The sequence below is a fragment of the Pichia kudriavzevii genome, chromosome 1 (genome assembly GCF_003054445.1).
Source record: "Pichia kudriavzevii chromosome 1, complete sequence".
In the NCBI taxonomy this organism is placed as follows: domain Eukaryota; kingdom Fungi; phylum Ascomycota; class Pichiomycetes; order Pichiales; family Pichiaceae; genus Pichia; species Pichia kudriavzevii.
Window position 1 is genome coordinate 2,130,029 of NC_042506.1, and position 22,907 is coordinate 2,152,935.

The window sequence follows — 22,907 nt, forward strand, 5'->3', positions numbered from 1 at the left end:
TTCAATAAAGACTTGTACAAAGACAAGGCAAGAAGCAAGAACAACAAAACTAGTTACTAGCCACACCTTGAGAGAAAATCTATGGTGGTGGAGTGAACAATATCGTACAGAGAATATATACAACTAGAGACACCTGAGGTCTTTCTTATTCCTACTCTGCAATTTCACACTGTGATGTGAAGATTTTAGTTTACTCAGCGCAAACAGCCTGGAAAATTCCATGCGACGAAATTGTTGAAATGCATTGCAGATTGTCCCACGTAGATTTTGTCGTTGGTGAATGTCTCATTCAGCCAGTGTTTTTAGAATTAAACTGTATGTACACCATGCACAAGTGTATACATCTCTCTATATATTGTATGTACAGAAAAGGTCAAGGAATCCCCCCTGAAGCCTGGGTGCAGTGTTGCGTCGAAGACCTAAAACGTACAAAGTTCACATTTTTCTTTCGATTCTGTTCAACTTTCTTGCAGTCTTTGCATTGGTCTTTGTTCTTTGACCTCTCACCGGCAATCCCATAGAATGTCTCATACCTGCGTACGATCCAATTTCTCTCTTCATCTTGATGTTGGCCCTGATTTGCGAGAGCAACTTGGAGTCAATGTCCATCTCAGAGAGCTCCTTGGTGATGGACATTGTTTGTTGTTCGGTTAGTTGGTGCATCCGCATGTCGGGATAGAACCCCAACCTCGAGCAGATCTTTGTTGCCGTGTTCAAACCAATACCATAGAACGACTTGGATAGACCAAACTGTGTGATTCTCATATGGGCATTAGGGTTAGTATATGTGTTAAATGGGTATTTCCGTCTCTGGTTTCATCCAAGTGCAAAAAGAGAGGGCAGCGGAAAATAGGTGTCACCACTCTCCCCGCATGGCGCCCCCCAAGTAGTCCCTTACATACGTTGATTCTGTATTTCCCCTTGATCGCTTTACCTAGGATGTGAACGACCATCTTGTATGTGTCCCTGCAAGGTCCTTCTACTACCGGGAACGAGTTGTAATGGTTCCTTCAGTTTAATGTTGAATTCTTTGCAGAAAAGAATACTCGCTCCGCAAAGAGAAAAAATGCCGGGTAAATTCTGTCTCCTGATGTCTTAATGGACACTGACAACATTATTCTTCCAACACACCTGGATGTATTTGTCCATATCTGCATATGTACATTCTTCTATATATATATATATATATATATATATATATATAACTATAGATTTGTGCACCTCATGCAACTGCTACCCACCCTGCTGTATTCGGGTGATTTCCATCCCGATATCGAGCCGAAGTATGAGTAGAAGCCTTACCAAGCCAATGGTGGAGATGAAACTGGCCACGCCAATAGGAACAACGGCATAGACTACGAGATTGTAGAAATCGACTCTTCTCTTGTACTCCACCTTGGAGTCGTCATTTGGTGGAACACTCTGATGGGACTGTGTGCCTGTATTGGTATGAGAAGCCGACTGAACACCGGCATTACTATTGTCGTTGTGACCAATACCAAATCTATCGCCATTGATGTTGTGGTTGGAGAGACTTCTACTTTCGAGGTTCCTCATCCTCTTCCTCTTCAACTGGTCTTCAATTATCAGGTTGTTGCTCCAAAAACACTGGACAATGAATATAAACGTTAAAACACACGATATTAGGATCCATACAGTTAGACAGAATTCGTTGTCTGAGTTGTTAAACGTATAATTCATCATCTCAATTATGAGTATGATGATCAAGCTCATACTTAGTATTCGAATAATAACTGCCTGAATATCGTATATTAACATCCAGCGGACCATCATTCCGTCGACAATATTGAAGGAGAGCACACAACTGACAAGACACCACAACGATGCAAGGAAAAATTCAGTTGCCCTAACTGTTGTGAGGTTGCCATATGGATTCTTCATGAGCTTGTACCAGCTCGAAAGGAGGAAACATAGATTGATCAGTATCGAATATAGCGGTAGATCTCTGCAAATCGAAACAATTATTCGTTGTGTAACAGATAATCTTTTCAACCCATACAACTTCAATTTGTTTCGAGTATAATATAAATCAACACTAGCAGTTGAGTCTCTGTTGTTCACTAGATTCCCTCCCACCAAGTCATTCCTTAGATTCGAGGAAGATGCCGAATTGTTGTAAGAGTGATTGGATAGTCTAAGACGAGAGTTTGAGTTTGAATTTGTGATTGAAGTTGCATTGGCATTTACAGTTTGAGTCTCCATATTTATAAACCAGTTTCGATGGGAATGTTGGCTTATAATCAGGTTCCCCTGGACCGAGTTCTCCGGTTCCTCGGTCAGATACTCTGGAGCAGGGTCGTCCAGGCTGTCGATATAGTTTCGCCCCGAAGTTAGGGCAATCTCTGGTTCAATCTCGGAATCTGTTGGCGGTGGATGATTGGCATATTCTGAATCGTAATCTGTACCCTCGTTCAGATTTTCAATATGTCGACGCAACCGATCCTCCTCCGACGATATAAATATACCTCGTTGGCTCATAGAAGTGCTAGCAGGTGCGTGTATATCCCCATCTTCGAAGTGTTTCAGCTTTCTCTGGTGTGTGTCTGTAGGCTCAGAAACTTCAAAGAGCCTCCAAAAATCAAGACAAGAAAAAAAAAAAAAAATTTAACCAAATTTGGAGTGCGTGTATTCAGATAACTATATAATCTTATATTAAGTAGTTGTTATAAACGCTTTACGGGGAAAACAGAGACATACACCATATTAACAATGATATCACAATAAGTAGTATAAAATGATGCAAGCGACCGCCATTTCTGAAAGTACAAATCCAGGATTCGTTTGAAGATGGATCTCGAATTATAAAGCTTCCAATTGGTTTGAAATTTCGTCTAATTCTTCGACAGCCTTCTTGTACTTCTCCTCCAATTCGTCATACTTGGTCTCCAATTCGCCCTTCTCCTTCTCTAATGCGCTTAGCTTGTTCTCCAAAGTCTCAACCTTTAAGTCGGATTCCCTTAACTTGGCAGTGGTTTCCTTCAAGTTGTTATCAGAAGCCTCCAATTCCTCCTCGAGCATGGCGTTTTTCTTTTGGATATTCTCGTTGGATGTCTGTAAGTGGGTGGAGTCACCAGCAACCTTCTTGTGGTTTTCAACTTCAGATTCCAACTTTTCGTTTTCCTCCTCCAAGGTCTGGTTCTTGGTGGTTAATGACTTGATTTCGTTCTCCTTCTCCAAGAGCTCTTGCTCTAACTCCTTCACCTTCTGCGAAGACTCGTCGGCCTTCTCTTGCCATGATTCGGATTCAAGCTTCAGCTTGTTCATCTTCTACACAATTCAAAAATAGTGGCGTTTCCCAATGTTAGTACATGATCCTAAAAAGTCCATTCTCATAACTACATAGACAAGCATGGCAGACCAATGGCCACCCTCTCTATCGCCTATCTAGTACATACTTCTCTTAACTTGTCCATTGTGTCTCTCTCGTGTGTCTGCGTATGGTGTGTCCTGAAATGGTTCTAAATGATGTCCCTCTTGATCTAAGGGCCACCTCAGCATCGCCTTTTATTTATACTGCCACCTTCCATTTAAACCAATGCAGGCCAAAGCAGCAAAACAGAAAATACTTGGAACACGCGCTTTGTTTACCTTTCGTTTACAAGTCTATCGTCTTGCCGACGCGTCGCCTCTTTGGGTTTGAAATGTAACATCCTCTTGAGTAGATACCGTTTGGGATGTTCAGGCCGGAGAAGTTGTCGATATTGGTCAACTATGTTACAATGTATCCATCTATACAAATTATACAGGCTCAAAAAAAAAAAAAAACCAAGTTACCTACTGTATACATGCAGCATTTAAAGTGATTGTTGTTTATGTAGATATATCGAACTCAAGTAAAACCTACATTCTTGATTTGAATCTCTTCGTGTTTGGAATACCAGGGATGCTGCTGTCCATCACATTGGCCGTGTGGACTGTGTCTTCTGCACTTGTTGGATGGTAGCCGTTGCTGTTGCTCATGGTGGACCCTTTGTTCGAAGTCTCTGGGAAATCCAACAGGGAAAGACCAACTTTTTCGACATTGGTTATATCCTCAAGGTACACTATCTTGTCCCCCATATTGTCGGAGCCAGAATCGTTCAAATCCGTCGACTCGCTTCCCTCTTTAGGTTTGCTCAGCTCCACACCAGCACCAGATTTGGTGAAGTCGTTTATGTCAACTCCATTGGCATATCCGTGCTCCTTTGGAACAGTCATCGGGACAGCCTTGGAAACGTTCAAACTTCGATCACTTCCACTGGTGGATGTACCGTATTTGAACTTGGAGCTCATACTAGAAGCACTCGATTCAAAACGTGGCGTCATATTGAGAGAAGTAGGATTGGACTCCTCCATAGATGATATGTCGTCGCTTGAGGAATCTGAGACAGTTCCGAAACTTGTAGGCACCATTTGCCCAGTTAATACATTGTTTAAAAGCTGAACTTGCTCATTGGTGAATAAATTCACATCTGGGAACTCAATCTCAAACTTGATAATTAAATCGCCAAACTTAATCTTTTCCTTATCCTCCTCACTATTGCTACTACTTTTATTAAGTGTTGAATCATTCATATTGATAATGTTAGTACCATTATTAACATCATCGTTTCTATTACTCTTTCCATAATTCACATCTTCTTTTCCTTTGTAATTTTTGTCCTTGCCATTCCTATTCCTGTGCTTCTTCTTGTCCCGTTTGTTGTTTTGCCCATCTTTAGAACGTCTAGAAGAGGGTGTTTCTTGTGCAATCGGCATACCAAATCCTTTCAGCACCTTGAGCTGATTACCACTTTTAATACTGCCTCGTGGAATCTCAATCTTTACTTCCTCATTGTTGATATGTGTAAATGTAATATACCCGCCACATAATGCAACACTTAAAGGTATCGAGATTGTAGTTAATAAATAGTCGCCAAATCTCTTGAACTTGGTATTATCATCAATTTTACTGTCCTGCAAAGTTAGAATAACATCACCAGGGATTAAGTCAATACCTTCGTCTGCTGCATTTGGTATTATAATCTTGTAACCCGCACTCACACCCCTCGGACTTCTGAATTCAAATATAACCTTCGTGTCCACTAGCTTATTTCCTCCACATTCATCGCATACGTATTTAGCGGGTATGAATTCTCCAGATCCATGGCATCTATTACAAGTGGCTTGGACCCTCTGATACATCAGTCCAGTTCTCGTCTCATTGATGATTATACCTGAACCACAACAATCGTTACATGTGTAGACCTTCAACCCCCCTCTACCCTTACATTTTGGACACTTCACTCTTTTGCTCAACCTTAATTTGATATCTTTACCATTGTAATAATCAATCAAGTTACACGGAATATTATCCATAATATCTCTGCCCTTCTTTTGAGGGTTCGAGCCATCTCTGTAGACCGGTCTACCATAGCTATGATTTGGGTAATCATCACTCCGCGTGGCATTGAATGGGGTATTGAACGTATTCATAAATGTGGTGTCCGGAAATCCACTAAATATTTGCTCAAACATATCAGTGGAATGTTGAGAAAATGGAAAATTCATCGAATCGTTGAACTCAGTATGTTGTCTTGATTGCTGTGAACGTCGATTATAGTAATGGTTTGCATTCCCATAACGGTTGTTCAAGTCATGGTCGTAATGATGGTTATTAGCTGAAAACGCTGTAGTTGCGTCTTGTGGATTTTTTGCCACCTCTTCACCATAATTGTCGTATAAATATCTTTTATTTTTATCACTTAATATATTATACGCTTCAGTGATATCTTTGAATATATTTGTTAACCTCTCAGTTTCTTCTGTTGACTTTACTGTTTGTTTATCCGGGTGATATTTTAGTGCAAGAGCTTTGTATGCCTTTCTGATATCCTGATAATCTGCGTCTGTAGAAATTTGAAGAAGTTCGTATAATCTGGTTTCCTTTACCATGTGTGTCAGCTGAGATTTCCTATATTCTACGTTTCTTAATAAATACTATTCCCTTTTCCTTCAAATAAATAAAAGAAAGGTTCTTGAATTATTCAATAATGTAATGAACTGGTTAGTCCTCTCTTGAATACAACAAAGAAATTTTGCCTCAGCCAGTTTTGCAGTAGAATAATAACATAAAATATTCGACTGTCGGTTTATTTGAAGAAAAAACACGTGGTCCTCCTTGTTACTGTAAACCAACACAAAAAGATGATGATTTTTTTCGATGTTAAACTAGTCAAACCTTTGCAATAACAAAAGGATCTTCACAAACAAAAGCAAGCTTCCTAGTTTTTAATGGAAATGTTTGAAAATTTTTTTTTTCTGTAGATTTGAAAAGTTTGATTAAAATGACTTTCTTTTTTTTCAGGAAAAACAGTATTGATTTTCTTTACTGATTTTTTTCCCCTTTTGAACTTAAGAAGCTCAAGTATTGTATGGTCTGAAAGAAGCCGGTGTCTCTAGCAAGCGGCTCTGTTGAGCGTAATTCACTTGTTTATTTGTGAGAAACAAAACAAAACAAAAAAGGTAGCAGATATAAGGGCCATGACTTTCCGCTGGTTCGATTGCGATCGGCAGATGGAGAAACTTGAATATTCTTATACCCACAAGCTTTTTTTTCTAGCAATTTCCATCTCTTTCCTACATAATCTGGAGATCTTTAATCCGCGCGACGCGTCGACATCATAACCTGTTTTTTATTTTTTTCCGTAATTGCGTTTTTTTTTTTTTTTTCACATCTCCAATTTTTCGGGTTGAACTTGTGGATCAACGGTGTTAAAGCAGTAGTTATTCACATGTATGCGGGGTGCATATATGCTGACAACAGTTAAGTGTACACTGTAAACAGAAGACAATGTCGCTTATATTCACCAACCGTTTTGTTCCAGCAGAATACTTGCTCTCGTTGTCTCTGTCTGATGCTAAGCCAAACTATTCCGGTAAAGTCAGAGTCAGATTATCTTCAAATGATAGGTATTCTACTGATACATCACAGGGAAGTACATTTTCTGTTACTCTGAATACTGCAGAAGTCATTTCAATGTCTTGTGTATTGAAAAGTGGTGACAGATCTTGGAAATTGTCACACTCCCTGAACAAGGATTCTCAAACTACCGAATATTTCAGTCCTGATGTTCAATTGGAAAATCTCAAGGATACAAATGATTTATACTTGGAGGTTAACTTTTTGGGAGTCATTAGGAAAATCATGACATATGATGATGTGACTAAAGGTGTTTTTGCAACTAAGTATATGGATCCAGTTTCCGGCAAGTCAGATCTTTTCTTTTTGTCTACACATTCCCAACCCCATTTTGCTCGTTATATCTTTCCATGTTTGGATGATATAAACAGCAAATGTCCGATTCAGTTGGAGCTCTCTGTCGATAATAAATTCACCTGTGTTTCTAACTTGCCAATTGAATCCTCGGAATTTATTTCCAATACTTCCAATAAATTGGTAAAATTTGTCAGGTCACCGCCAATGTCAATGTCCGTCTTCTCCTTTGCGGTAGGTAACTTGGATTATCTGGAAAGCGAGGCTGATATGCTCAATGGGAAACTACCGGTTAGGGTGTATACTATGGTGGGAGAATCCGAGAGGGCAAAATTTGCCTTATCTACTGTTACGAATGCAATTTCCACTATTGAAAAAAAGTTTGGTATTGCTTATCCATTGCCAAAACTCGACATAATTGCAACACCTTTCTTATCAGATGGTGGTGTTGAGAATTGGTCAATGATCCAAGTCATCAATGATCATATTCTCTTACCTGATTGGCAGGTGACTGAATCATCGTTAGCAAATACTAAAAAGATGATTACAGATGTTTTGGTGCATGAACTGATTCATATGTACGTCGGTAATTATGTCACATTTGATAGCTATGACCATACTTGGTTGAATGAAGCGTTTGCTACTTTTATGTCTACATCGATCATTAACGAAATTATGGATAACAATAACTGGTACAACTTTATCAACAAGGAGCTTTCACCAATGAAAAATAACAATATGAGAGATGAATCAAAGGCCATTTATCAATCAAATGTGAAAACCTCTTCAATTAGCGAAACATTTACTAGAAATTCATATGACAAAGGCATTTTCGTTATTAGAACCCTTGCATCGTTATTTGTTGAAACCACGGAAGAGTTAGACGATGAAAACTATGACGTTTTCTTTGCAATGGTTGGTGATTTCATTAAATTACATAAATTTGGTCATTTTAAACCAGTTGATCTATGGAACTTTATGAAAAACCATACCTCAAATAAATTCAGTTATGACATACCAACAATTATGAATTCCTGGATTAGGACACCTGGTTTTCCAATATTGAAAGTCTCAAAGGAGGGTGATAATCTCAAGATCGAGCAACACCACTACCTGGAGAGTATCGATGCTGAAATTGAAGATATTCCATTTCATATTCCATTGCTCTTCAAGAAATTGGATGGTTCCTTGGGTAGACAGCTAATAAGTGATAGGTGCATTACAATATCGAAAGAGGAAGATTCGGATTTCTTGTTTGTTAATGCTAATAATGCAGTTATTGCGAATATTGTATATCCTGAAACTATGGCAAAGGAAATCGCATCAAATTTTAGTATCTTAAACCGAACCGAACAAATGGAGTTTTTCATGAATTTTGCTTCTGTAATTGGCACAGACTATCAAACCAATGAAAGCATTGTATCTTTTTTCAAGGTCATTCGATCGATTAAGAAAATCAAACAGGTAAATCCAGCAGCAATGACTTTTGCGCTTTCGATTCTTTCTAATGTGTACAAATCAATTAATACTTTAGCATATTTTGAAGATGAGTCATTGTTCAAAAGAATCAACCATTATGTTGATGAACTAATCAGCAAGTATGCATCACAACTGGATCTTGAAAACACCAACTGGACTAAGCTATCCCATGATGAAATTCAACTAAGAAATGCTGTTCTCTCTTTAAAATATGATAATTCATCAATTCAATTAGTAGGTAAAAAACTTTACAAGAAATTAATGCATGGTCCCAAGGAATCAATACCTTCTGAAATCGTTAATTCGGTATTAGCAATAGTTGCTCAATCTTACACTTTAAAAGAGTATAAAGAAATTAGTAAGCTAGTTAGGAATCCTGGTTTGGTTTCGAACAATATTATCGGACAAAATTCAAATGAAGTTCAAACTGCAGCTATTAACGCACTTGGTTGCTCGAAGGACCCCGAATTGAGATACAAAACACTAATGTTTGTGACAACCAACCCTGACGTGAAGTTAATTGAATTGGCATTGTTGGGTCTGAGGTTTCAAATGTCGGCTTATGAGCAACTGTGGAAGTGGTATGTTTCTCATTACACCACTTGGTACAGTAAATTTGCTAGAGACAATAGTTCCTACCAAGGCTTATTTTTCAAGCATGTTTCTGAATTAGCATTGGAATGTGCATACTATAATCCTGACTTGAGACCGGAAGTTGAAAGCTTTGTTACCAATAAGAATGAAAATGTCCAAAAGTGGTTTGAAGAAGCTAAAGGCAAATTCGAAAATATCAAATTTCTAAGCAAAGCAAATTTTGATTTGAAACTGTGTATATAGGCCTCGAAAAGCAAATGAAGAAACGTGTATACTTTTTTATGTTAAAAGTCTACTCCTATGTATATATAAAAAATCCAAAATTTTTCACTAAACTATATTACATTAATTTCATCATTACAATCATGAATGATTTTTGCCCTCAAAGAAAGACGCATTGTCTTCACCATAAACGGCAGCAATGCTCTCTTTCAAACCCACCCATACTTCGCTTTCTGCTCCTCTGTTTGCTTTGTCTGAACCTAGCTTCAAAGCAATACGTGCTGCTACCACCCGTCGCATGTATATTTCATGCATAAATCTAGTCATAAAATAGGTATTGTCCACTAGATGTGGATATTTTTTCTCAAGGTATCGTTCCACATGTCTCCAAGATTTAAATCTTCGTCCAAAGATGTCACTTTTGATTTCATTGTACAAATCGTTTCCTGTTGCGATACTCAGATTACCAGAGTCACTTTTTCTCTTAATACCCGATACCTCCACCTTCACTCCTGCTCCCGTGTCTCGCAAAGGAGCACCAATCTTTGACAGGTACATAGATTCTCTCTGCAGTGAGCGTTTTCTTTTTGCTGGATCATCCAGATCTGAAGAGACAGAATTGCTTTTGACGTTCTTAGGTTCGGCTTTTTTCAAGATATTATCTGTCCTCTTTGTTGTCAGTTTTCGACCACCCAATTGTGAATCAGTAAAACGAGCCCTTCTTAGAGATGCCGTAGAAGTCGCAACTGATTCATTGGAAGTTTGGCGTAGTTTGATCTCATCTATCGAAGTTTTTGAGTTTTTCTTTTTATGAGAATAAAAATCAAGTGGGGTATTGAGGTATTCGGCCAAAGTTAGATCCGTGGGTTTGTATACAAGACGAACTGGTGCTGATTGTCTCTGGTTACGTTGCATTTCTTTGACGTTTATTGGAGATTTAGATTTACTCATAACAGGTAATGAATGGTATTTTCTTTCTTTATTCGGAGCAGGTGTTGCTTCAAAGGCGTTGATTTCCAATTCTGCTTTCACAACTTTATGTTCTAGTTTTGGGTTATGTTTGAGTAGTTCCAAATTCTTTGTGAAGTATTGAATCATATATGCAGGATTTTCCAAGAGACTTTGTCTCGATTTATGGGAGAATATCGTATCAAGATCTTCGGGTTTGTCAAACTTCGATATTCTTCGTTGGGATTTGGTGTTGGAGGGTACATCAGTGGGTACCTTAAAATAACGCACGCCTCTCACAGATCCCTTGCGTCTCACAGGGAATTCCTTTATGGTCTTTCTTTTAGGATTATTATGGACAGACTTCCCAATTGCTGTGGTCGTTGCTTCTTCCAACACATCCGGCGAAGAAGCCTGAATCTCTGCAGATTTCGTGCTTTTATTACTTTGAACAATAAAATTACCCATGGAAAATCGTTTTGGTGCATCAGCGGAATATACACTTTCATTCAAACTAAAACCATCATTTCCTAGAATCTTATGAGTGTCTGAAGGGTTTTCCACTGCAATTGCCATGGTTCTGCCAAACTAAATAAAACTTGGAAAACGCTTCACAAGAGACAAAACGTTAATATGAAGTGCTAATGAGCTCCTGCTGCCATGTTTGTACTATTGTCTGCTCAAACTACAATCAATAGTATTTGCAATTTGATGGTCGTTACCTGATATCAAGTGGCTGGTTTCTCTAATTTGGAACAATTACCGCGTTGGGAACTCTAATTAAGGGGAACTATTCCCAAAAGGGGAACTTATTTTTCTCCCATCTTTTCTCTCCAAAACAGGAAATACGGAAACTGCGCATTAATGGAGTACCGCACGTGACGAGAGTACCGCGCCACAATATGAATTGGGTAAGTTTATTTCGCGATTTAGGGGAACTTTTATTTATGTACATGATTTTTCTTGTTTCTAATTAACATCTCTCTTGATGAGCAGCTTAGACTTATAATCTTAAAAAAAAAAGTATATATCACTGCGATCAGCAATTCAGAATGGCCAGAAAGAAAAACAACAGAGGTAGTAATAGAGGAAACAGTAAACTTGTGCGTAGTGAGTCTCAAGAGGATGATATGGCGGGAGCAAGTCCGAAAATCAACCCCAACGAGGAGAAGTTGAAGAAGACTGTACAAGTGTATCTCACCAAGTTTGATGCGAAATTGGAGGAAATGCTTGATGAATTTGATAACTTCGATTATAGACACAAGCCGTTACTAACCCAATCTGAGTTTGAGGAAGAATTTCTTGTCATTTTGAGTAAGTTATTACGCAGATCTAATAAATACGAGTTGATACATTGCATTTTCAAAACATTAGTTGAAAATTCGTTGAACGACCTACACAAGCTTTTGTGTTTGATTGATTTTATGATCAATATTTCCAATTACGATCCTTCAGTCTTCAAGAAGTTGCCCAATGAAATTGTTGGTAGTGTTTCAAAAAAACCCCTCTTTTCCAAAATCGAGGAGTACATATATAATAGAGGAAGAATGAACTATCCATTTAAATCATTCAATAAATCCCTAATTCTTTCTAAAAGTAAAGATCAAGGACAGGATAGAAGAGAGACGCATCATGAAGAAAACACACCATTGTTCAACTATGATTCTGACGAATCTGAGGAAGTCGACCAAGCAGATATAGCCAATCAACGGAAAAGCATGAATGTCTCCTTAGCTGAACTAACCAAGAAGATTATGAGTAAATCGAAGCAAGTCACAAAGGAAACGATGGATTATGATCTGATCAAGAAGGAAGAGTCTGATGATGATGCATTCTTGATTGCTAATTACGAATCAGATGAATCAGATGATGACGACTTGATGCCTCCCCCTGCCTCAAATGATTCCGACGACGAGGAGTACACCGATTCTGCAGCAGAACAACTGACCAAGAAAAAAAAGTTACTTTCCAAGGAAGCACAACTTGAAGATATGGTTCGATCCGATTCTGACTATTTTAGTGCAGAAGAGGCGTCTGGTCATGAACCACAATCAGATATCAACATGGAGAATCTTAACACTCAAATGGACAGCACAACTTCTATATTAGAGCATAACTTTGATTATCAGGCTCTTTCTGGGGCATTATCTGCGACAACTCTCCAATCGCTGAAGAAGATTGGTCAAAAACCCAAGTCAAGAAAAGTAAAGCAAAAACAAACTGAAAAGAAACAAAAGGCTATTGCATCAAGGGAAACAAAATCGCGTAAGCCAAGATCACCAGTCAAGCGAAAGACATACTACGTACTTGAAAAAGATTTAGATTTCTTGTATTTGGAAATCGAACGACGCCTCCCGAAGATCCAGTCCACCTTGTTGAAAAGTGAATCCAAAGGGTTTGTTTACAAACCTGCCCAGTATAGCTTATTTGCAAATTTGTCATCTGAACAAACTGATATGGATGATAGTGTCAAAAAATCGACCGACAATTTGATCAACAGTTTTGTGTTTCAAACTTACAAGAAATCTGGAGGTTGTGCTTTAGACAGAACGCAAATAATACACCCACTTGAATATTCATATGTTATGGAAAACCTAGAAAGACTTAAAGAATCGGGTAAGAAGCTAGCGCCGATAGTTTTCATTGACAGGTTCAGTTCATTGCTTGATTATGATGGAAATATCAACGAAAAGATAGATCCGCTAAGAATAAAGAATACCAAAGTCAAGGGATTAATCAACCTGAAACTATTTAATTCAGAAGATGAATATTTTGAAAAATTCAAGAAGGTTGTACCAAGAGATAAAGTAGCCGCCCGTTTAAAATATATGAACAGATTAGTCACGGATGGAAAATCTCTTTATATTTTTGACTTATGTGATGAAATTGTTCAAGCGATGGAAAGCGCTCCTCAGCTAAATTATGATAGTGAGGAGGAAGAGGAGAAGCAAAAAGAAACGGCAACACTGGAAAAGCTTAGAGCGGAACGATTAAACTTTGCTGAAGACCAAGAAGAAGCAACTGAGACAAATACAGCCTTTAACCTACGGTCCCAAAACAAAGGCGAGTTGTTAAAAGACATTGATAATCCCGTAAATGAGGATGCTGTACATACCGATGACACTTCTGATAGTAAAAATAGCTCTGCGAATAAAGTTCACAATTCCTCAGGTTTGAATGGAGTCATGCCTACAACTGAAGCAGAGTCCTCCAAAGATGATGAGGGAATACCTCCGCATGAGGATTCTACCAATCGGTTACCCACTTCAAATGGTGTAGTCAAGATCCCTGAAGAAATAGAAGCGATAACGGCACAAACTAGTAACTCACCTGAAAGTCTTCACGAAACTTCGTCTCCTCAAGAGATAGGAAAACATCTCGAGGAATCTCAAAATGGGGTAACACCATTAACTCAAGAACAACCATATACCGAGTCTTCTAATGACGCTCTTAACGAGGAATCAACTAGTATCAGTGCCCCAGATTTAGCTGTCAATAAGGAAAATCGTAATAGCGATGATGAAAACGCCAAGTTGAATATGATACCTGGTACAGCTTCTGAAAAAGATAGCACCCAGTCCCACGAACCTCCCGCAGTGCTTAAAAAAGATTCAGAGAACCCCCGTCAAGCAAAAACGTTAGTACCTGCTGCTAGAACTAAACAAAAACTGGACGAAATTAAAGACGATAGACGAGAGGCGGTTTATTGTTCAGCTAAAGGTATCAATATTCCTTGTAGTTCCGTTCAGAAGGTGCTTTCTACCGAAGAGTATTTTGTATTACTCTCCTTAGTTATGTTCCCAACGCTAAAGATTGAGACGAAGTTTGAAGGCTTACACCCGCACTTCTTGAAGTGTCTAGGTCAAGCGTATAATGCTTTCAGGCCATATTTGATGTCACTATTTGCAGAAGATGTCATAAATTTCAATAATCTCCCAAACTTTTTCAAGGTTGATAGCGTATTATTTGAGTTACAACTTCAAGAAGCTATTAAATCATTCCAAGTGGTTTCATCTAGAAAATACAAATAACCTTCACCTGTGAATGTGTAACTTTATAAATTAGTGTATAATAACAACTGCAATATTGTTTTGTTATTGCTTGTGCCAACTTAAAAAAACTGAAATTAAATTACAAATAGTGGGGTAGAAAAATACAAAAATACAAAGAGACTCACGCAAGAACGCTCTCTTGGGCTAAAATACGTTTCACTTCACTGACTAACCTGGCAAAACTTTTAGATGAACCTTTTTCATGGATAAAGTTGATTCTAGATGTTCCACTCTGTGAACGAGATGATGTACAGACAAATTTGCATGACTTTACATTCATGGTATTGTTTTTTGAGATCTCACCCTTTAGAGTTCGGCGTTGAGAGTCAATATCTAATCTTCCAATTCCGTAATGCTTCCAACCAACCAGCAGTGTTTTGATGGCTTCAAATGAATCTTCAACCGACAAAGTAGTTTCAATACTTTCTGGCGGGGAAAGTGATCCACTAAATAAAGACTTGATGGCTTTACTAAATGATGATTTACGCTCCTTATTGTTTTCCACAGGTACCAACTTGTTGAACACTGAACCTTTTCGTTGTGGCTTCATTGGCTGCTCATTGATATTATTTTGTGGCTTAGTACTCAATGGTTGCCTCTGCTTTGGAACTTGAATACTTTCAACCTTTTGAGGTTGCTCTTGATGAACATTCTCATTCACGAGGTCGTCATCGAATTCTTGTTTGGATTCTCTTAAAGCATTTTGAATGGTTTCGAAAGTCTCATGACTTTTTGTCTTCTTGACCGCTCCAACCCGGTTTTCTGCAGATGGGATAACAGGAACAGACGGTATATTCAAGGCTTCTGCTTCTGAATCTTCGAGGAATGAATCTTCATTAGCCTGATGTGACTTTGTTACAAGAGGAGGTGGAAGTTGGTCGTAAACAGTCGAGTTATGCTCATCATGCTGGACAAGCGGTGGTGCCTTTCCAGATTGAGAAATAGCGATTTCGTTATCCTGTGGTGTAAAGTACAGCTCGTTATCAATCATATCGGAGACACTTGCAGATCTTGGCTTTCCGATACCATCATTGTTCAGATCCTCGTAGTCAGTGCCATTAGTTGTCTCTTCCTCACGCAAAGTGTCCATACTATGGGAAATGTTCAGTTCATCTGTTTTGTCCTCATCTTCAGCAATCAACGGTTCGGTTATTAGCATACTCAATCTAGAAATTCGATCCTTTTTATTATTTTCAAAATTCTTTGCAATTTCTTCATCTAATTCTTTCAAGTAGAAACTTAATCTTTTAGAAGAATTTTTTGTGGAATATAAAGACAAATTGCTATATCTATTAGAATTCAGTTTGGATTTCCTTGGAGGTATAACCTTGGTATCATTTGATATTGTGGGCTTTTTGAGAACCGTACCGCTAGACAAACCATTGAGATCTTCTTCAAAATCCTCCATCAGCTCTGGGTTAGAGTGATTGTGAACATATTTTTTCAGACGCTCTAGTTCTTCTTGCTCTTTTTTCAACTTTTCTTCTCTTGCCTTTATCTCGGCAGCAGCCTTCTCCTCAGCCTCGATCTGTTGCGACAGACGCAAAAGGTACTCTGCATGTTGTGATGATCTCTTCTTATAGGTTTCATAGGCTCTATATCTAGGATCTAATCTGGAAACCGGCTTAGGCGGTTCATCACTATTAGGCTTTACTGTGTGAATCTCAGAAGCAGTACGACGTTCTTTGTCATTTATTTCCACCTGGTCTAACAATTGAGTAATTTTCTCAACTGGGTTACTTGAATTCCTGGTTTTGGAAACATTGATATTGTTTTCTCTGACAACAGATTTAATTCTGGAACTGGTGGCAGGCTTAATCTTGGAATATCTTTTATGTTTAGGTGCTTTGAATGAGGATCGCTTATTGCCCTTGCTACCAAACACAATGGCATTTATAGTTGCCATAGAATCTGAATTGATTATACTAGTGTCTTTCTTTGAATCATCACCAAACAGAACATCACAAAGAGCTGCAAAATCTGACGAAGCCCTCTTACCGTAGTCGTCAACCGACTTCTTATTTTTTTCCCAGGCATTCATCTGCGCATATGAAGATAGCACCTTGGAAGTCACAGAATTTCTCTTGAGTTTTGAATTAGATTTGGAGTTAACTACATTTGATAACATTCTATTCAGATTAGAGACATCAGGAGGAGCAATAGATGATCTATTTTTCGTTGGTGAATTTTCTACCGCAATCAACGAGAGTCGCTTCGACGTACCATCAGAAGAGTTGTTACTATCATTCGATGAAATGTTATCAGTGGTCATCATTGATTGACGCTTAGATGAATGCTTATTTGACGTAGATTGCAATGAAACTCTTGATTGGTGCTTAGAAGGGCTGTATGTGTTATTCAACAATAAAGAAGTTGGAGTACTTTCACGTCTTTGTTTAAGGATACTCTTTTCCGGACTCGAGTTATTGATGTTATTTAAGGAATCTCTAGACTTTGCTCTCAACCTCTGGACACTGTTGAAGGAAATTGATTTATTAATTGCATTTCCTGCTGTGTAAGATATTCTTCTTGATTTGTTTGACGAAGAAGGAGAGGAGTGTGATAATGGCTCCTCTGTAGTCTTAGAGATGATGGAGGTACTACGCACAAGTTCATCAGGTTTTCCTGAACTGCTTAAGCTATTGTTCGATTGGGAGTGCTCATGTCTGTATCTCATTAACAAGCAGTAAAAGGTTTTTTCCGGGTTTTGGTCATGCGAAAGTAATGACTTAACGATTGATTCCGAAGAACGTCCATGCCATAGAATTACTAAATTTTCAAGAATGCGTTGATCAATGTCTTTTCTAGATTTGACAGGAGAGAGACCCGAATCCACAGATGGCAAATTTTTGAACTCTTCGTCTTCGGTGTAATCATAGTACTTCTGGATCAAAGGGTGTTTCAGTATATCATTAGTTTTAATCCTCTGTTCAGGAGCAACCGTTAACATCTGGTGAATTAGATCTACTGCTTCATCTGACAATGCTTCATAAATTTCGAATTCACCACGTTGGACTTTTAATAATAAGTCTCTGATATTGTCATCATCAAATGGCAATCTTCCAGTTAGTAAAGCAAATAAAATGACACCACATGACCACACATCAGATTCTGCACCATGATACTGTAATCCCGAGACGATTTCGGGAGCTGCGTAGTGTGGTGACCCACACGAAGTTTCAAGCAATCTACCACTCTCCAAAGCAGCCATACCAAAATCAGCAATCTTAACATTTAGATCTTTATCTAATAGGATGTTTTCAGGTTTTAAATCTCGATGACAAATGCCCAAATTATGACAGTAGGCGGCACCAAGTATGATTTGTCTGAAGAAATCTACTGCTGTTTTCTCTGGCAATGGACCACTATCAACTAAAAGATCGAATAATTCACCCCCTTCCACATATTCGAGCACTAAATAGAGGGCTTTCTCAGTTTCCCAAACGTCATAGAGCCTAAGGACGTTATTATGATTGAGTAATTTCATAATGATGATTTCCCTTTCAATGCCATAGCTTAAACCAGCAGAATCACAATCGGGATCATCGTACTCCTCCGAAATTGTAGAATCATTAGCCAATGCAGCCTTTGATACAATTTTAACTGCAGCCTTTTGCTTCGTATTCACATTTGTAGCAAGAAAGACCCTACTAGTTGCACCTTTCCCTAGGGTTTTGCCCAGCCTCCAAGGTCCAATCTTTACAGGCGTTCTTTTTTTACTTTGAGTTGTGCTTGTGTTATAAGTAGTATTTGCATTGGTTGACACAAACGATGATGCAAACGAAGGTTGTCTTGAATGAGTTGTTGCCATTTCTCTAGATAAATATGCAAGGTGGATGTGTTAGTAAACTGTCGCCAACTAAGTAGGTGTTGTTCCTCTTGTCACCCCTCTGGCTGTGGATATTATACGTACAAGTAGTTATTTAGTGATGGTCTTCCAATTTGATATCAAGGTATAACAAATGTATTTGTTTTATAGAATTATAATGTGTTGCAATTAAAGTGGAGGTATCAAATATTGTTATTGCTGTTTATTTCTCGGTGTATGTTTTCAATTGTCCAATCAATATCCAGCCACAAAACTATTTAATAATTTGATTTTTTTTCCAACTTAAAACTATCAACAAAGAACTGTGTAAATAAAGACCGTAAATACTGATACTAATAGCTTGATAACCAAGGCAATGTCAGGAACATGTAAACGAATAATAAGACGAAACAGTAAAACAGTAAAGAACCAGGGTATACAGCGATGTCTACATAGCCATGTTTGTGTGTGTGTGTGTGTGTGTGTGTGTGTGTGTGCCTCTCTCACACAGTTTCTCCCAGTGTTTGCAAATTGAGATTCCGTCCTCTACAAACGCGAAAAAAAAAGATTCGAGTTCAGCCCGAACGCGTTTTTCTTGTTTCTCACAATGAAAATACAAAGCGCGTTTGGTTTGTCTTTTTTTTTCCTCATTTTTCCTATTATCAAGGTCGTTTTCAGCAACTTTCGCGTTGCTTCCGTTTTAGGAACGAAATCTAAAGCGTCGATCGACGCGAGGCGTTTGGGGAAGTAATCAAATGCGTTACGTATATGGTGTTGAATTATAACGATACTTATACATCTAGCATGTTGGCAGTGGTTAAATATACAATTAATGGAAGGGGGAAAAAATACAAATGATGACAGTAGAGTGTTCAAAGAGAAAACTTGTTTAATAATAACACAGAGAAAGCAATTTATTGATTTAAATGGATCCACCAACTTGTTCTCTGTGAGCTTCAATAACGTCACCTTCTTCCATTTCCAAACTCTCTGGAGTGTCTTCCGGCTCAACACGTTGCCCCTCGTACAAGAATCTCAAGGAGTTTGGTTGACGACCTTGTCTCTTACAGAAGGCTTCCATGAGTCTCTTCAATTGGGTGACCTTTTTGATCTTGAAGAAAACTTCGGAGCTACCGTCGGTGACCTTCAAGTTAATATGGGTGGAATCTGCTGCCTCTGGCTTTGGTTCTTCAGACATGTTTTACTGTGTGGTGCAAGTATGTTTGCTGAGTTACTTGTGGCCCTTGGGAGACAACAACATGTCCGTACCATAGAGAAGCAATCAATGTAAAACATTGCCACCATGAAAGTGAGAAACAGGGGAAAAAAAAATCAAGACGGTGGCGCGGCGCCGTGGTGTACAGGTGCAGATTGTACCAAGGACAAAGAAGGTGGGTATGGAGGCTCAGCAGTAGACAAGTATGTCTATATATATATATATGTAAGTATATAAATATCTGTATAATCTACACGGGTAGAATGAGTTCTTGTTCCTCCTTGAGTTCTTCAAGGTGGACAAATTGGACTGCCACAAGAGTGGCAGCAATGCCAATGACGGAGCCAAGGGTGACGTCGTAGTAATCGTGTTTGAAGTCGTAAATTCGACTTGTCACTACATCCAATGCAACAAGCAACGGTGTGAAACACAATATTTTGACTATTCCATTGGTGTGCTCTCTTGCATAAGTATAATATAGCCACAGAGACAGAAACAGCATACCGCACATAGAGACAGTGGAGTGGCCAGAAGGACACGATTTAAAGCCGTCGTACAGTACAAACTCGCCGTATGGCGCAGTGCAAATGTCGACTGTGAACATAACGGTTTCGAGATCGCCCTTTTTGAGTTTAGCACCACAGCGGGCTAGAAAGTCGGGCCTCAGTTTGGCCAATCTTATCTTTAAAAAAGTAGTGATAAAGACAGCCAACCCCATGGCAAAGGTAAATGATGAAATTGTTTCATAAAACCGTTGGAATTCTCTGCTCTTGCCGTCACTGAATATCAATGCAGTCGTCACGGCAAGAGGTACAAGGAAACAGACAAAAAGCAACAGCTTATCACTGTATTTTTCATTCGCTGTGTAAGGGTATGATATAGGTATTTCGTTAAGTGAAAATGGTCTCGTTGAGGCAATCCCAAACCGTTCTGTTATACCTGCAAACAAAATCATAACAACTATTACAGCCCATAACAGCACATTGTCCCTTGCTTTCATTTTAAAACGATTATAGAATTCATCCATAGACATTACCATTGAGAAAAAGAAAGTTGGTCCATTGACGTAATAGGGAAGGGAGCTGCCATTTATGAATTTTCAGATTATCATTAGGAAGCCATAATGAGAGAAAAGTATACATGCACATTCAAAAAAAAAAAAAAGAAAAAAAAAAAAGGAATAATGTAACTGTGAGCGAGAAAAAAAGACTTGGTTTACATCAAAGTTAGTGCAATATCAAAGCGCAAAAGGTTAAATCAGGTTCTCTATTCCTTATCTATCTAAAGGCGAGTAATTATACAGTGTTTATTTGAGCCAATAAGGAAGAATTTATAGAAAGCTGCAAACATGTGAGCGGTGCTATCAAATAATTGCATCCCAAAATCTATCGAGGAAAGAGGTTTTGGAATTATCCTCATCTTCATCCCAAACTTCTTCGTATATTTTTCTTGATTCTGAATCAATGTCAATTTCGTCTAGTGGAATCAATAATGGTTCCTTTCTATATAGAGTCGTTTGTGCAATAATCCAAGTAACAACAATAAGCATCAACGAAATATAATTTGCAAAGAAATCATTCACTTGGAAATCAAAGAAAACAGCATACCCCTGAATAAAGACAATCAGTACTAGGAAGAACTCAGTGATCCAAGCAAATGTTAGTCCAAAGTTTGCCTTGAAAGGTAGGGTGTCTCTGGATATGTTTCTGGATTTGAGAATTTCCATAAATCTGATATGTGCAGCAGTAATAAAACACCAACAAATCAAACCTGCCAATGCTGAGATGTTCATTAACCAATTAAAGACTGTAGTACCTGAATTGGAGACATTCAAGAAAGCCAAAGCACCGAAAACAGCTGTGAATAAAACACCATATACGGGGACACCATTCCGGTCAACTCTGGCAAAAATCTTTGGAGCGGTGGAACCAGCCATTGAATATAGAACTCTTGAACCAATATAAACATTGGAATTGGCAGCTGAGATAAGAGTGGTCAAAATAACTGCATTGAAGATATGAGGTAGAACTCTTGTACCTGAGTTAGTGATGGCAATCAAAAAGGGAGATTTAGATATGAAGGAACCGTCATCAGTTAATCTATGATCGTTATAAGGAACAAGCAAACCACAGAAAAATAGAGATAGGATGTAGAACAGCAAGATCCTAAAAATGACCTTGTTGATTGCCTTTGGAACTGTTTTTCTTGGATTGGCAGATTCACCGGCAGATATACCTGTCAATTCAACACCTTGATAGGTGAATGCTGCGTTGATTAAGGAGGAAACCCATCCAAGGAATCTGTCTGTATTAGTATTAGACACTAGGCCAGCACCAGCACCCCAAGGGCCCGGATGTCTCCAATACCTGAAACCAACAGGTCCAGTCTTACCAGCACCACAAACCATACAGAGGGCATAAATCAAAAACCCAATAATAGTAACAATTTTGATAAAGGCAATCCAGAATTCGATTTCACCATAATATCGAACTGGAACAAAATTAGCTGCTGTGATTGTCACAAAGAAGATCAAAATCCACGCCCATACCGGCACTCTATCTGTCCAATATAGAATACATTGAGAAGCTGAGAAAATTTCAATGGCAAAGGTAATCCCCCATTGGAACCAATAAAGCCAGTTGGTTGCAAATCCAATTGATTTAGATAAGTATCTCTCATTGAAGGTACAAAAGGAACCTGCAACAGGAGTATGGGTGGCCATTTCCCCCAAAGACTGGGTGACCGAGTACGCCAAAGTACCAAAAAATAGATAGGCAATTAAGGTGTTTACTGGGCCTGCTTCATGCAATGGAGAAGACGTACCAATAAACAAACCAGTACCAATTGTACCACCAAGTGCAATCATTGCAACATGTCTGGACTTCAATCCTCTCTTGACTTCTGTCTCCGTGACATCACCCTCAATATCTTCCGGGTATTCCACCTCAGTGTTGAACTTCTTATCAACACCACTTGTCCACGTTGTGCTTTTTTCCTCTTTCAGAATTGCAATATCGTCATTATTATTTGACTCATTGACTGAGATATTTGCGGGGTCAGTTCCGGAATCGGCGTTCCGTTGTATGAAGTTTTTAGTTTGTGCAATCTTCCTCTTGAACGACATTTGCTGGAGAAATTACACCTTCAGTAACAAACGATGTTTTCAAATAAGGAAAGAATAAAAAGAGACACTATATAGAGAGAGGAAAAACGTCAACTACAGCGTTGGAAAAAAAAAAAAAATTGACGGCATATGGCTAGAAATTCGGTCACGTCAGAATGGTCAAGAAAAAAAAAAAAAAAACAAGGGAAAAAAAGAAATTGCCATGACAC

General features: G+C 38.5%; 11 protein-coding genes across 11 annotated transcripts; 2 read left to right on the forward strand and 9 right to left on the reverse strand.

The window, feature by feature from the left end:
• Positions 1 to 435: 435 nt before the first annotated feature.
• Positions 436 to 953, reverse strand: C5L36_0A09720 (uncharacterized protein; the record flags this gene model as incomplete). The annotated part of the gene is made up of 2 exons (XM_029464000.1): positions 436 to 750; positions 903 to 953. The coding sequence occupies 2 exons, from the start codon at positions 951 to 953 to the stop codon at positions 436 to 438; spliced, it is 366 nt and encodes a 121-aa protein (XP_029319860.1).
• A 280-nt stretch (positions 954 to 1,233) lies between these two features.
• On the reverse strand, positions 1,234 to 2,499 carry C5L36_0A09730 (uncharacterized protein; the record flags this gene model as incomplete). The annotated part of the gene is made up of 1 exon (XM_029464001.1): positions 1,234 to 2,499. The coding sequence occupies one exon, from the start codon at positions 2,497 to 2,499 to the stop codon at positions 1,234 to 1,236; it is 1,266 nt and encodes a 421-aa protein (XP_029319861.1).
• Positions 2,500 to 2,820: 321 nt separating this feature from the next.
• Positions 2,821 to 3,434, reverse strand: C5L36_0A09740 (uncharacterized protein; the record flags this gene model as incomplete). Its single annotated transcript, XM_029464002.1, has 2 exons — positions 2,821 to 3,288; positions 3,417 to 3,434. 2 exons carry the CDS (start codon positions 3,432 to 3,434, stop codon positions 2,821 to 2,823), a joined length of 486 nt encoding a protein of 161 aa, XP_029319862.1.
• Positions 3,435 to 3,861: 427 nt separating this feature from the next.
• On the reverse strand, positions 3,862 to 5,934 carry C5L36_0A09750 (uncharacterized protein; the record flags this gene model as incomplete). Its single annotated transcript, XM_029464003.1, has 1 exon — positions 3,862 to 5,934. The coding sequence occupies one exon, from the start codon at positions 5,932 to 5,934 to the stop codon at positions 3,862 to 3,864; it is 2,073 nt and encodes a 690-aa protein (XP_029319863.1).
• An 898-nt stretch (positions 5,935 to 6,832) lies between these two features.
• On the forward strand, positions 6,833 to 9,571 carry C5L36_0A09760 (uncharacterized protein; the record flags this gene model as incomplete). The annotated part of the gene is made up of 1 exon (XM_029464004.1): positions 6,833 to 9,571. The coding sequence occupies one exon, from the start codon at positions 6,833 to 6,835 to the stop codon at positions 9,569 to 9,571; it is 2,739 nt and encodes a 912-aa protein (XP_029319864.1).
• Positions 9,572 to 9,691: 120 nt separating this feature from the next.
• Positions 9,692 to 11,074, reverse strand: C5L36_0A09763 (uncharacterized protein; the record flags this gene model as incomplete). The annotated part of the gene is made up of 1 exon (XM_029464005.1): positions 9,692 to 11,074. The coding sequence occupies one exon, from the start codon at positions 11,072 to 11,074 to the stop codon at positions 9,692 to 9,694; it is 1,383 nt and encodes a 460-aa protein (XP_029319865.1).
• Positions 11,075 to 11,550: 476 nt separating this feature from the next.
• On the forward strand, positions 11,551 to 14,529 carry C5L36_0A09765 (uncharacterized protein; the record flags this gene model as incomplete). The annotated part of the gene is made up of 1 exon (XM_029464006.1): positions 11,551 to 14,529. One exon carries the CDS (start codon positions 11,551 to 11,553, stop codon positions 14,527 to 14,529), a length of 2,979 nt encoding a protein of 992 aa, XP_029319866.1.
• Positions 14,530 to 14,671: 142 nt separating this feature from the next.
• C5L36_0A09770 (uncharacterized protein) lies at positions 14,672 to 18,361 on the reverse strand (the record flags this gene model as incomplete). Its single annotated transcript, XM_029464007.1, has 1 exon — positions 14,672 to 18,361. One exon carries the CDS (start codon positions 18,359 to 18,361, stop codon positions 14,672 to 14,674), a length of 3,690 nt encoding a protein of 1,229 aa, XP_029319867.1.
• A 919-nt stretch (positions 18,362 to 19,280) lies between these two features.
• C5L36_0A09780 (uncharacterized protein) lies at positions 19,281 to 19,556 on the reverse strand (the record flags this gene model as incomplete). The annotated part of the gene is made up of 1 exon (XM_029464008.1): positions 19,281 to 19,556. The coding sequence occupies one exon, from the start codon at positions 19,554 to 19,556 to the stop codon at positions 19,281 to 19,283; it is 276 nt and encodes a 91-aa protein (XP_029319868.1).
• Positions 19,557 to 19,824: 268 nt separating this feature from the next.
• On the reverse strand, positions 19,825 to 20,613 carry C5L36_0A09790 (uncharacterized protein; the record flags this gene model as incomplete). The annotated part of the gene is made up of 1 exon (XM_029464009.1): positions 19,825 to 20,613. The coding sequence occupies one exon, from the start codon at positions 20,611 to 20,613 to the stop codon at positions 19,825 to 19,827; it is 789 nt and encodes a 262-aa protein (XP_029319869.1).
• A 324-nt stretch (positions 20,614 to 20,937) lies between these two features.
• On the reverse strand, positions 20,938 to 22,698 carry C5L36_0A09800 (uncharacterized protein; the record flags this gene model as incomplete). Its single annotated transcript, XM_029464010.1, has 1 exon — positions 20,938 to 22,698. One exon carries the CDS (start codon positions 22,696 to 22,698, stop codon positions 20,938 to 20,940), a length of 1,761 nt encoding a protein of 586 aa, XP_029319870.1.
• Between the last annotated feature and the right edge of the window lie 209 nt (positions 22,699 to 22,907).